The following is a 12180-nucleotide window of genomic DNA, read 5'->3' as shown; positions in this document are numbered from 1 at the left end:
GAAATTATCCAAAACCTAATACAACATGAAATAGGAAAAGATCTAAAACAGATAAATGGAAACTTCCTAGATCTAAGGTCGGCCAAAGGATAGGCCGACTCTCCCTCCTCAGCCGCCGACTCTCTCTCCTCTTGGGCCGCCGACTCTCTCTCCTCTTGGGCCGCCGACTCTCTCTCCTCTTGGGCCGCCGACTCTCTCTCCTCTTGGGCCGCCGACTCTCTCTCCTCTTGGGCCGCCGACTCTCTCTCCTCTTGGGCCGCCGACTCTCTCTCCTCTTGGGCCGCCGACTCTCTCTCCTCTTGGGCCGCCGACTCTCTCTCCTCTTGGGCCGCCGACTCTCTCTCCTCTTGGGCCGCCGACTCTCTCTCCTCTTGGGCCGCCGACTCTCTCTCCTCTTGGGCCACGGTTTGGCCTTGTCTTGGTCATGGTTATGGGTCATCCACATAATGATTTATAACACCAATACCATAAAATGCATTTCTATATGTGAACACACCAAACGATAATACACTAGCGTCTCATCGAAATTCATTGTTGAAAATTTCTACAATATTTTGTATATTACCTTAGAAGGATAAACTTTTTGAAAACATACATTGTGCAAATTCTTAATAATCAATGACAATCTATAGAAATCAATACAAATATTTGATAGAAATTTAAAAACATTTGTTAAATCTACTAAACTTTTAAAAATCTGTCAACTTCTAAAATCACTAAACTCTTTCCAAATTTTGGTTCCAATAAGCCCTCCTAAATGCGTTCACACTTAAATGGACACATGTCACATGTAAAGAGCTTCTCAGCCAAACTCTACATAAATATGTTCACACTATGTACTTTATGTTTTTTTAATATCAAACTCACATGCATGGTTCTCATTTACGTTATTTTTACTGTTTACGAATAGAGCTGGACAAATTATTCATAAATTTTGATTTGATTCGGTATCCATTTTGATTCGAACCGAAAAATCTGGATATCCTTACTCTACGGAGAAAATCAAAAACTAAAATACAATGTCCGTAAAAAAAAGTAAATCACAAATATCAATATTTATAGGAACGTATATCCAATTTGATCCGTTATATGCATATATATATATACATATATTTAAATAATTATATATAAGTTATATATTATAGTTTATATGAATTTTACAATATTTTTGTTTTTAAATAATTTCATTTTAAGAATTTTATTTTTCATGTATTATTTTGAAAAAATTTCATTTTAAGTAAGAATTTTATTTTTCATGTATTATTTTGAAAAAAAATGTCATTTAATATTAATTAACAGTATCTTTATATATTTATCAACCATCTTTATATACTTTTACATACACATATATGTGCACATTGACGTGAGCACCTTATAACTAAGTATTTACCATAACTGAAATATCTAATTTTTTGGAAGTTAAAATATATTTTTTCTTAATGCTTATTTCTCTATCGACCAAATTGTAGTAAAATGATTTGTTTTAATAATTTACTTTTCTTTTTTTAACTATTATCCGTTTAGAACTATAATATGAAACCATTGGTTCGACATCACGACTTTCTAAGATTCATAACATGAAAACAAACAAATAATAGTCATTTTTTATTATCAAAGGAAAAAAAAAAACAAAAACATCAAATATTTTAACCGAACAAACCAAATAAATATTGATTTAAAATGATAGTTATATTTTAGGAGATTAAAAACCAAAAAACAACCTAAAACCGAACCGATATCCAGATTAAACAGATTAATGTCTTCTTATTAAAAATAATGAAACTAATAATCACATTCCGCGCAAGTCGCGGGTTATTACCTAATAGTTTTTTTTAAAACACGTTTCTGTAGTTTTTGTTTTTCCCTTTTATTTTGGTTTTTTGCTGTTCACCATCGGTTTTGTCAGACTGAACTTCGATTCGACAGAGAGAAAAAAGGAAACAACAAAGTTAACATTCCTCATGAATCATGATGGAGAGAAATCCTTAAGATTTTGCAAACACATCTCTTACTTCGATTGACTTGAGTAGCTTAGTTAGCCACCAGAAATAGTTTCACCAATGCCCAGAAGAAGAGTTATTTACCGAGGGGTTCACTGATTGGTACAAGGCAAGAGCAACAGAGTTTCCTCCAAATACACATTAGATATAGGGGTTTAACAAATAACTAGACGATAACCCACGCGCTTGTGTTGAGTTTTTTAATACTATTTTTTGTTCACTAAATGTTTTAACATTTTACAACACTACGTAAAAGATCGTAATATGACAAATACAAATATTGGTCTATTAAATGTATCATCCTTCTTGAAGATTTAACGTATTAAAGTTCATTTAAATTATTTTTAAAACTTCGTATGCACAAAATGAAATTAAATTTTAAGGGTGACACAAATCATAAAAACTAGATGAGCAACATCGATTGTAAAATGACAAAAGAGGATTATGTTTTCTATTCTCGATTTGTTTACTATTGATTCTCCACAAGTGATTTTATTTTCTACCTCAATAAAATTATGCTTTTGTTCTCGTTTTTGTTTCAATTATATGAGTTTTCTTTCTTTTTAACTTCTTTTGTGAATTCGATGAATTACATAAGTGTCAATTTAAAAAGTTAGACATCTACAAAAATTAGTTCCACTTCAGATAAATATCTAAAAATTAAAACTTTGAATAAAATCACCGGAAAAATCTATTCATATGTTAGTGTTCAAATATAATATATCAAGCTGTTATATAATATAAGTGCAGACTCGAAATATAAAAATGTCTGTCTAGTATATATTCACCAGTTCGGTCTAAAAATCATCTAATTTTATAACAACAAAAAAAAACTTATTTTATAACCTAGATTTTTGAGATTTAGTTACTTAAGAGTATACCGGAAAAATATATAATACTTTATCATTCTAGTATATGTAAACTATGTATAAACTAAGAACTATTTGATTTATTAAATGTTAAACCAAAAAACTTATAATAAATAAGTGTAATCTCTCATTCTTACAATCATAATAGCTAGATAGGGTATTAGGGAGAAACAAATATTAGACGAATGATCAAATCTTTTATTCTTCGAACAAACTCAAAAAGAGGAGATTGGAATCTTTTCATTATATTTCATTACAGATTTTTTGGAATAAAAATCAAGACTAAAAAATTTAATCTGAATGAAATAATATATAGTACTTCTAATATTGAAAATCACATCGATTTGAATAAATGTATTTCTGAGATGTTAGGATCAACAACATATTAGAAACCATAAATTTAAAAAATAATTGATATACATAAAAGTATAAACATTAGAGTAAGCACATAAATCAAAACCAATACCTTTTGTTTACTTACAATTACGATTTTGTTAAATAAACCAAAACAATTATTTTATTTACTTTATATGGTATATAATTAAACTTTAATGATATTGAAATACATATGTAGAGTATATTTTAATATAAATATTTATTATTGATATTTCCTACTCATATTATTTTATTAACATTTATATATTTACTGTAACAAAAATTTAAACTGTTAATCACAAAAAAAAATTAAAAAGAGATTTATCAATACAAATTTTAAATTAAAAAATGAAGATCTCAACAATTTTTAATGCAGATTTTGAAATTAACATATTTTATGTTTTATATAGTATGTAATTTAATTTAAATGATATTAATATATATATAAAATATGAATATCTATTAATGATACTTCATATTCATACGATTTGTGATCATTTGTATCTTGTTTGAACCCAAAAAATTAAACAATTGATCACAAAATTTTCAATGTGAGACTTTTATTATTTTTAGTAATTTATAATCATTTTAAAAAATTCAATATATAGCATATAAGAAAAAATCTAATTTTTTTTATGACTCTGGTATCCGAAGCCTCGAGAGGATCCGACTAGCGCTAGCGCTAATGACCGTCCACTGGAGCTTATCCGGGGAGCCCGTTGAGGCATCCAGGAGGGCTGGTGATCACCCCATGTAAATCCCACAGCGGCCACACGTTATCTTGCTTCTCCGTAATGGGCTTGAAGGTCCCTCAAAATAATCACCTCTCAGCAGCACTCGAACCCATGACTTCCCAGGTTGAGTTTAACCACAGGACCATTAACACGTGGTTAATCTAATTTTTTTTATAATATGCTTAATGTGATTATTTAATTTCTTTTAGTAATAGAAAATTAAACAAAAAGAGAGAAGATACAACAATTGTTATCAAATATGTATTATTCATAATCATTAATTGTCATATATATGTTAATCATATTAGGTAATTATGTAGCTTTTATTTAAGGAATGAATTAAAAAATTATTTTTTACACTACTAATCAATTTGATAGTTAGTTTAATAAAAAAATATAATATATATTTATGTGGATCAACTTATTTTTCTAAGGATTCTAAGAATCATCCTAATAATAACATGTGTTTACGAAAACATGTTGTAATGCTCCAAGATAATATACATGAGATATATACTAGAGTTTTTTTAATAAAAAAAAAAATATATATATATATATACACTAGAATCTGATCCGCACACCGCGCATGTATTTTAATTTTTATATAACTAAGATTTGATTTATATGACCAAATTATAAGTTGTATATAGTTTAAAATATAATTTTATATATTATACCTATGTACAATTTATTTTATATATTGTATATTTCTATAACACTAATTTTTGGATGAAATAGCTAGTATATTTTTATAACACTAACAGTGAAATAGCTATAACACTAATTTTTAGATGAAATATACAACATATGAGTTCTCCAAATTGTATCATTTTGAAACAGAAGGGCAATATACATTATAACGAGGGAGGTTTGCTCACTCCTAAGCCTGTCACACTGGACTGGACAGATTGTGAGTCCCACTCGAAAAAAATAAAATAATTGAAAAAGTTGTTAATTTTCGATGTTAGAGTAATAGGCTTAAAGGACTTTCGATATTAGAGTAATGGGCTAAACCCAGGTTTGTTCTTATGGGCTCTAACAGTTTCAGTCGGCTCATTTATGAAGTGTTGTCGTTTTTAACATAGGGTTATCTTTCTTGCTTCAGACACATCTCGAAACACAGAGCTTCACCGTTTGTCGTTTCGTAATCTCTCAATCTCCAGCAAACTCTACATCTCCCCATCTTCAATAACTTCTTCATTAATGGCCCCGTTTCGTATCATCTCCGTTAACCCTTCTTATATAAACTTCATCATAGATCGAGGAAATATGCATCTCAAAAAACGGCTCGATATGATTCCTCTACCAGGTTTTCTTTACAGCATCTCATCGAAAATCTCTCTCTGCTTCTCCAGTTGCTCAAACCGGAGCAGTGCATCTCATATCAAGTCAAAGCTTTATTGAACCGGCGCAGATTTCAACCCATCATTGACAATGTCCTCCTCCGCTGCTAGCATGATATTGTTGCTCACACAGTCGTCTCCAATCTCTGCCTTGTCTGACTTCTCAGTTCATTATTTGCTGTATCGTCCGCTTTTAGGATTCAAAGACCATCAAGAAGAATGGTGAATTCGTGGGTATCATCACCCTCCTCCTAACCTTTTTAAAAAAAAAAAAATCTGCAAAGTAACATATAATAAAGCTTTAAGGGATCTTTGACGGATATTTGCATTTCGGGGAAACAAACTTCTGCTTCACATAATAAAGCTGATCACTCCGTAAGCTTTTCAACAACCATTATCTATCCATGTTTAATTGCAAGTTTGATATACTTTAAAAAAGATTCATCGAAAATTTTGTTATTTTGCTTTGCTATGTATACCATGTTCATTTATAGTTTTGTGCGGTGGTCTGAGAGTGATGTCGTTCTCATTTACATATTGTTTTGGTCTGTGGGTTTTATTTTAGGTGTAAAACCTCGACCGATGGAGGCGAAGATCGAGACGTTGAGTTTCACTCTAGAGAATCAACCTGAGTTTCAGCGAGTTATTACATTCTTTATTGAATGAACACGTACATCTATGATTCCTTGAGGAGTAATAAGTTATTAGTTTGCTAGGTTTTCCGTGGATAGAATAAATATTGAAGTTAGCGTGCTCTTTTGATCTCTGTAGTTTGTCAAGAAAACAAGCCGGGCGGCGACTGAACCAGTGAACCGTTCGATATCACCGGAGAGGCAGATCAAATAATGTAGCTCTACCATCTGCATCACAAGAGACTTGTGGTAGATTAGATGTGGAAGGCATGGACCTTCAAAGAAACTGATTACAGGTTATGTCAATTGTCTCTTTACATATTATGAAGTAAGTTGATATTTCCGTTGTTTTAAGTATAGTAGAAGGTTCATGGATATATTATATTTTTATGTCCGTTGTAGGTAGTGGTAAACACAGTCGAAAGACATAAATAAATTTAAAAGGATTAAACTAATGTTTCAGTTGTGGTGGCTAACACTAAACCTCATTTGGGTATCACCGTGTGTCTACGTCGGTGGTCATACGAGTCCTCACTGCGGCAGATCGGCTTCAGAAAGGTCTGGGGCAGATTGTTATTCAAGAGGCAGTGGAGAGTGATTATGGTGTTGACTCGGCTGTAAGAGTGAGGGTTTTACTTTCCATATCTGAGTTGTTTCACTCTCTTAGGCCACCAGAGCAACAATTCAAGGAATAGAGGTCAAGCGTGATTAAGGGAATGGAAACTCTCTTTAGTTGTTGGGCTGAGGGGATAGAACTGATACAGTGGAAAGAAACATATTTAGGAAGGAGCAAAGTATCCGATGTATTGTCACTTATGAACTCATTGCAGGCTCAAACCAAACATGGAGTGTTGAAACCATAATAAGGTTATTTAAGTCTATGATGGATTCTGAAACTTCTCAAGACTACTGCCTTTTGAGAACACGCTCTACACCAAAGCAAGAAAAGAGGGAGCGGATTGCAGAGATGAAGATGAAATCATAATTACCTTGAGGACAAGGTTTTTCAAGTGGGAAGTAACGTTAAGTTTGGTAAATTGGCTGTCACGAACAAAATTTCGAAGCCAAATTAAATTTGTAACTTTTATGCAAGTAACGAGAGTTTTTCTTTTCCAACGGTAACAAGAGTATTTGTATTGAAAACTGTATCAAAAAACAAATTTTCTTAATCTTCGCTCTTCTCTTCTGATAAGCAACTATCGAGTGTTTTTCACCCATTTTATCACATATCAGATAAGCTCAAAAAAATAAAATGTTCTTCGGAATAGATAATTAGCCGCCAGTAAATACTCAAATACCACCCGCATCTTAACTTGTTTTCCGACTCTGAGCGTCCTCCACTAATACACCAACTATCCTAAACCTAGCCGATAATCACCCTACCTCCGCCCTTCAAAGTGTCCACAGCTTAGCAATAAAACTGTACAAGTTTAAAAACAACTTTACAAAGGTGGATTACTTCTTCAGAGATTAAGCAACGCTTATGTTACCATCCTACAAAGTAATCTACATTTTCCACTCATCTTTGTTTTTTTGTTTTATATTGTTTAATTATAACTAGGTAATAACTCACTTATTGCGCGGAATGTGATTATTTGTTTCGTTATTTTTAATAAAAAGACATTAAATCTGTTTAATCTAGATATTGGTTCGGTTTTAATTTTTTTTTTGGTGTTTAATCTTCTAAAATATAACTATTATTTTAAATTAATATTATTTTAGTTTATTCGGTTAAAATGTTTGATTTTTTGAGGTAAAAACCAAAAATTAATATTATTTGTTTATTTTCATGTTATGAATTTTAGATAGTCGTCATGTCGAACCAATAGTTTCATATTATAGTTTCTAAACAGATAATAGTTTAAGAAAAAGAAAAGAAAATTATTAAGACAAATCATTTCACTACGATTTGGTCGGTAGTGAAAGAAGCATTAAGAAAAAATATTTCAACTTTCAAAAAATTTAGATACTTTAGTTGTAATGAATACTTAGTTACAAGGTGCTCACATCAAGATGCACAAGTATGTGTATGTAAAAAGTATATAAAAATAGTTGACAAATATATAATGATATTGTTAATTAATATTAAATGACATTTTTGTTCAAAATAATACATGAAAGAAAAAAATAAAATTAATTTAAAATAAAAAGGCCTTGACATTAGTCATTTTTTCATATAAAGAAAATAAAATTGTATCCGCAAATAGGGGTGGACACAGATCGAATATTTGGGTATTTGGAAGCATTTGTGTCGATTCGATCTTTAGACACCTAGATATTCGGTGACTCGGATATCTGAAATGTTTTAGAATTTTAAAGAATATCCGATTTGATTCGTAAATTAAAGAAAATTTTAAATAATATGTTTTGTAAAATATTTTTTTGCATGATATATAAGATAGAAATTAAAAGAAATAGTGAATCTACATATTTTATAAATTTTTTAAACTTAATTAACAATTATAATAAGATAAAACTTAAGAAAAAAATTATAATTGTCATAAATTTATTCATTTCCTTTTATGTAATATTTTTATATAAGTAATAATGTGAATAGAATTTGTCAAATCATTTGTTAGAATAACAATTATATAATTTTATACATTTAAAACTTTAAATATAATCAAGATATACATGTATTTATATATTAACGGATCGGATCGGATATCCGCTTCCCAAAATTTTAATATTTGTGATTTGCTTCGATTTTAACGGATATTGATTTTTAGTATTTGCTTTGCTTCGAAGATCTATGGATATCCGGAAATCGAAACGAATAACGAACCGAATCAAATTTAACGGATAAAATGTCCGGCTCTAGTTAGTGGGATCCAGCGGCTTGGAGTAATTGGTCAAAAGTCAAACATGAAACTGATTGACGTGGCGGTATTCAATTCGATGTAACAAAGAAGAGAAAAAATAAATGTTATGTTAAAAGTCAAGGGCTGACAAAAAGGTTAAAAGTGAAGGAAAATCTATATATACTATATTAAAAGTGTTATATGAGCATGAGAGAGGACATCCACGTCAGACAATAAAATCAACCAATCAAGAGATCCTTTTTGACACGTCATCTCGGTTATGGGTTGTTGGGCTTCGATTTTTTTTTAAAGATAGAATGTTAATGATGTTGGCCCAGTAAGCCCATCTCCTTTGCTTTTGCCTCTTCTTCACGCCTTCTGCGATCTGAGAGTCCAGAGATGACGTTTCCCTTTCTGTTTTCTCCAGATCCCGATTTGCTAGATCGATTCGTTGCTCCCTTCAGGAAAAGAAAACCAGTCCGCGTCTACATGGACGGCTGCTTCGACATGATGCACTACGGCCACTTCAACGCGCTCCGGCAGGCGTGCTCTCTGCGACGAATTGGTCGTCGGCGTGGTCAGCGACGAGGAGGTCATAGCTAACAAGGGACCTCCCGTTACGCCTCTTCACGAGAGGTGATGATGATCTTTTTTGTTGTGTATCCAAAATCGCTTTATTTTTTTGTTCTGATTTGTGTAGTTGGTTGTGTGTTTTAGGATGATAATGGTGAAGGCTGTTAAGCGGGTGGATGAGTTTATTCCCGATGCTCCTTACGCAATCACGGAGGAGTTCATGAAGAGGTTGTTTGAAGAGTATCGGATTGATTACATTATCCATGGGGATGATCCTTGAGTTCTTCGTGATGGAACTGATGCTTATGCCTTGGCTAAGAAGGCTGGGAGGTATAAGAAGATAAGCGTACTGAAGGAGTTTCCAGCACTGATATCGTTGGTAAAATAAAAACTTACAGTACATTCAATTGTTGCTTAGATTTTGTTTATCTGCTAAGGGGAGATAACGAGCTGTTAAGGGGATATACAAACTGTTAACGGTTAATGGATAGGTTTGACTAGTCACATAAAGATTATAACTTTGTTCGAGTTTCTGCAGGTCGATAACAAACATTTTGGAATTTTAAGGAACGAACTTTCGATATGGAAACTTTGATTCTTCTTCTGCTGAGAATGGGTTTGAATCTTATAGGTAGATATGTATGAGGTAGAGACTAAAGGAATGAACTTTCAATTTGGAAACTCTGATTCTTCATCTGCTAAGAATGGTTTTGTGTATCTTTGTTTAGTAAACCTCACAATGTGGTCTCTTTTGTAGAATGAGAAACGAGAGAGAGTGGTGAAGGCAAGTCGTGATATCACTATGAACAGCAAAAAAGTCATCTTTCAAGTTCACAGGTAACAACATCAAACTCTTATACTCTGTTTTGTTTTGGGTGATAATGTTTTTTTTTTATGTGGCAGACTCAGTAAAGACAACAAAGAAGAGGTTCTGGAGAAAGCAGGGAAAGATTTAGAAGCAGTGAGGGATCAACACTTTGCCCGGCTGATGAAAGAGCTTCAAGGAACTGATTTTTGGAAGCTCCGGCGAGCTTACTCCCCAGGGGTCTGTCAGAGGATCATAAACAATCATTCATCTTTCTAAAACCATTTTGGTTTAACTGATACATGATTGTGTGTGGGTTAACTTACAGGTGCAGGAATATGTTGAAGATGCAACGTTTTATAAGTTCGGCATGTCCGGAACACTCTATACTCTAGATGAGATTAACTCTACGCTTTTACCGCTTAGTGACCCTTCTCTAGAGCCACTGCAGATCAACATCCTTGACTATATTCTCGGGGTATGTTGTAGACTCTCTTGATTTAATGTTAACTCTGTTAAGAAGATCTCAGTTTATGTTTGCTTACTTGTGCAGCTTGCAGATATGACTAGAGAGCTAATGAGGATGGCGATTGGTAGAATATCAGATGGTGAAGTCAAGTTCGCGCAGAGAATTTGTCAGTTTGTCAGACAGATTCACAGGGAACTGTTGTTGGTCGTGCCTCAGATGGATGATAGTTATGACATGAAGTCAAAGATGGAAGTGATGCTTCAAAGTGTGATCAAAATTGAGAATGGTACATTATCTTAGCAGTATTTTTCTTAGATTTTTGTTATTATATGTAATTCTTGATTTGGTTTGTTTTGGTTGATGACCAACTTTGTCCATTGCAGGTTTCACACAGACGAACTAGAAATCTACTCTTACTTGTGTGGCTGCTTATGGTATAGATAAAAAATGTTGGAGACTTGCATTACTTATTTATGTGATAATATGAAGCTTTTTTAGTTTCACTTTCTAGCTATTGCTCTGTCAAACTTCTCATTTTATTTTCTTGGCTTCGGGTTGTTTCTTCTACTGCAAAACGAGGTTTTAGTAAGGATTTTGTGCTATGTAATACTGATTCATTTCATAGTTAAGTTTATTATGTGTTAAACGTTGGAAAGTGTAAGATTTAGAGGAAGAATGGAAAAAAAAAAACCTTTTATCCAAGGTTAAGTTGATCAAGGTATCTACATATCAAATTATATATAATAGTAATACAAAAACTCAACAAACCAGACATCAATTAGTTTATCAATTTTTGAAATTGTCTTATCTTTATATTAGAATTAGAATTAATTATAAAACTAAAGTAATATAAAATTTAGGTTATTTACTGCATAGATATTCTATCTTATTTACCAATACCATCATCTCCTTTTTCGTTCTTATTAAAAAAGGAGAAAAATATTATATGTATCAACCTAAATACATAAAAGCTTTCTTTTTAACAGTAACTCTTACAAAAAGGAAATATTAATATATGAAAATTTCACCTTTTATTATAGTCCCTCTCTATACAAATAATGGATTTTTTTAAAAAATCTTTTACTTGCATAATGCATACAAAAGATTGATGTTCTATTTTTAATTAAGGGCAAATCTCCAAAATATCACCTTTCTAAGTTTATATCACAAAAATAGCACTCAAAAACTAAAATGACCAAAATAGCACCTTTCTAAGTTTATCATTTGAAAATTTTAATTTTTTTTATTTTTCAAAATTTGAAATCTTATCCCCAAAACCTCATTTCTCAACTCTAAACTCTAAACCCTAAACCCTAAACCCTAAACCCTAAACCCTAAACCCTAAACCCTAAACCCTAAACCCTAAACCCTAAACCCTAAACCCTAAACCCTAAACCCTAAACCCTAAACCCTAAACCCTAAACCCTAAACCCTAAACCCTAAACCCTAAACCCTAAACCCTAAACCCTAAACCCTAAACCCTAAACCCTAAACCCTAAACCCTAAACCCTAAACCCTAAACCCTAAACCCTAAACCCTAAACCCTAAACCCTAAACCCTAAACCCTAAACCCTAAACC

General features: G+C 32.1%; 1 protein-coding gene and 1 long non-coding RNA gene across 6 annotated transcripts; both read left to right on the top strand.

Annotated features, from left to right (window-relative positions):
- Positions 1-5081: 5081 nt before the first annotated feature.
- Positions 5082-7122, top strand: LOC106323009. 3 transcript variants are annotated; one of them, XR_001266611.1, is made up of 4 exons: positions 5082-5696; positions 5887-5991; positions 6093-6249; positions 6356-7122. It is a non-coding gene; the product is annotated as an uncharacterized LOC106323009 (long non-coding RNA). The 3 variants fall into 3 exon arrangements; XR_001266610.1 differs by having other exon boundaries at positions 5091-5696; positions 6417-7122; XR_001266612.1 differs by having other exon boundaries at positions 5091-5696; positions 6093-6281; positions 6417-7122.
- Positions 7123-9141: 2019 nt separating this feature from the next.
- On the top strand, positions 9142-11280 carry LOC106325773 (translin-associated protein X-like). 3 transcript variants are annotated; one of them, XM_013763821.1, is made up of 8 exons: positions 9142-9390; positions 9472-9706; positions 9866-9958; positions 10085-10164; positions 10231-10372; positions 10461-10610; positions 10686-10887; positions 10985-11280. In XM_013763821.1, exons 4-8 carry the CDS (start codon positions 10130-10132, stop codon positions 11002-11004), a joined length of 549 nt encoding a protein of 182 aa, XP_013619275.1. In that variant the 5' UTR covers positions 9142-9390; positions 9472-9706; positions 9866-9958; positions 10085-10129; the 3' UTR covers positions 11005-11280. The 3 variants fall into 3 exon arrangements, with proteins under 3 accessions (XP_013619275.1, XP_013619274.1, XP_013619276.1); XM_013763820.1 differs by having other exon boundaries at positions 9866-9973; XM_013763822.1 differs by lacking the exon at positions 9866-9958.
- The last annotated feature ends 900 nt before the right edge of the window (positions 11281-12180 follow it).

The sequence above is a fragment of the Brassica oleracea genome, chromosome C2, assembly GCF_000695525.1.
Source record: "Brassica oleracea var. oleracea cultivar TO1000 chromosome C2, BOL, whole genome shotgun sequence".
NCBI lineage: Eukaryota > Viridiplantae > Streptophyta > Magnoliopsida > Brassicales > Brassicaceae > Brassica > Brassica oleracea.
This window is presented reverse-complemented; position numbering and strand designations above follow the sequence as displayed.

Coding starts and splice junctions, on each gene's coding strand:
- LOC106325773 (XM_013763820.1), top strand. Junction 10,165..10,230: donor GTCATCTTTCAAGTTCACAG/GTAACAACATCA, acceptor TTTATGTGGCAG/ACTCAGTAAAGACAACAAAG. Junction 10,611..10,685: donor TCCTTGACTATATTCTCGGG/GTATGTTGTAGA, acceptor TTACTTGTGCAG/CTTGCAGATATGACTAGAGA.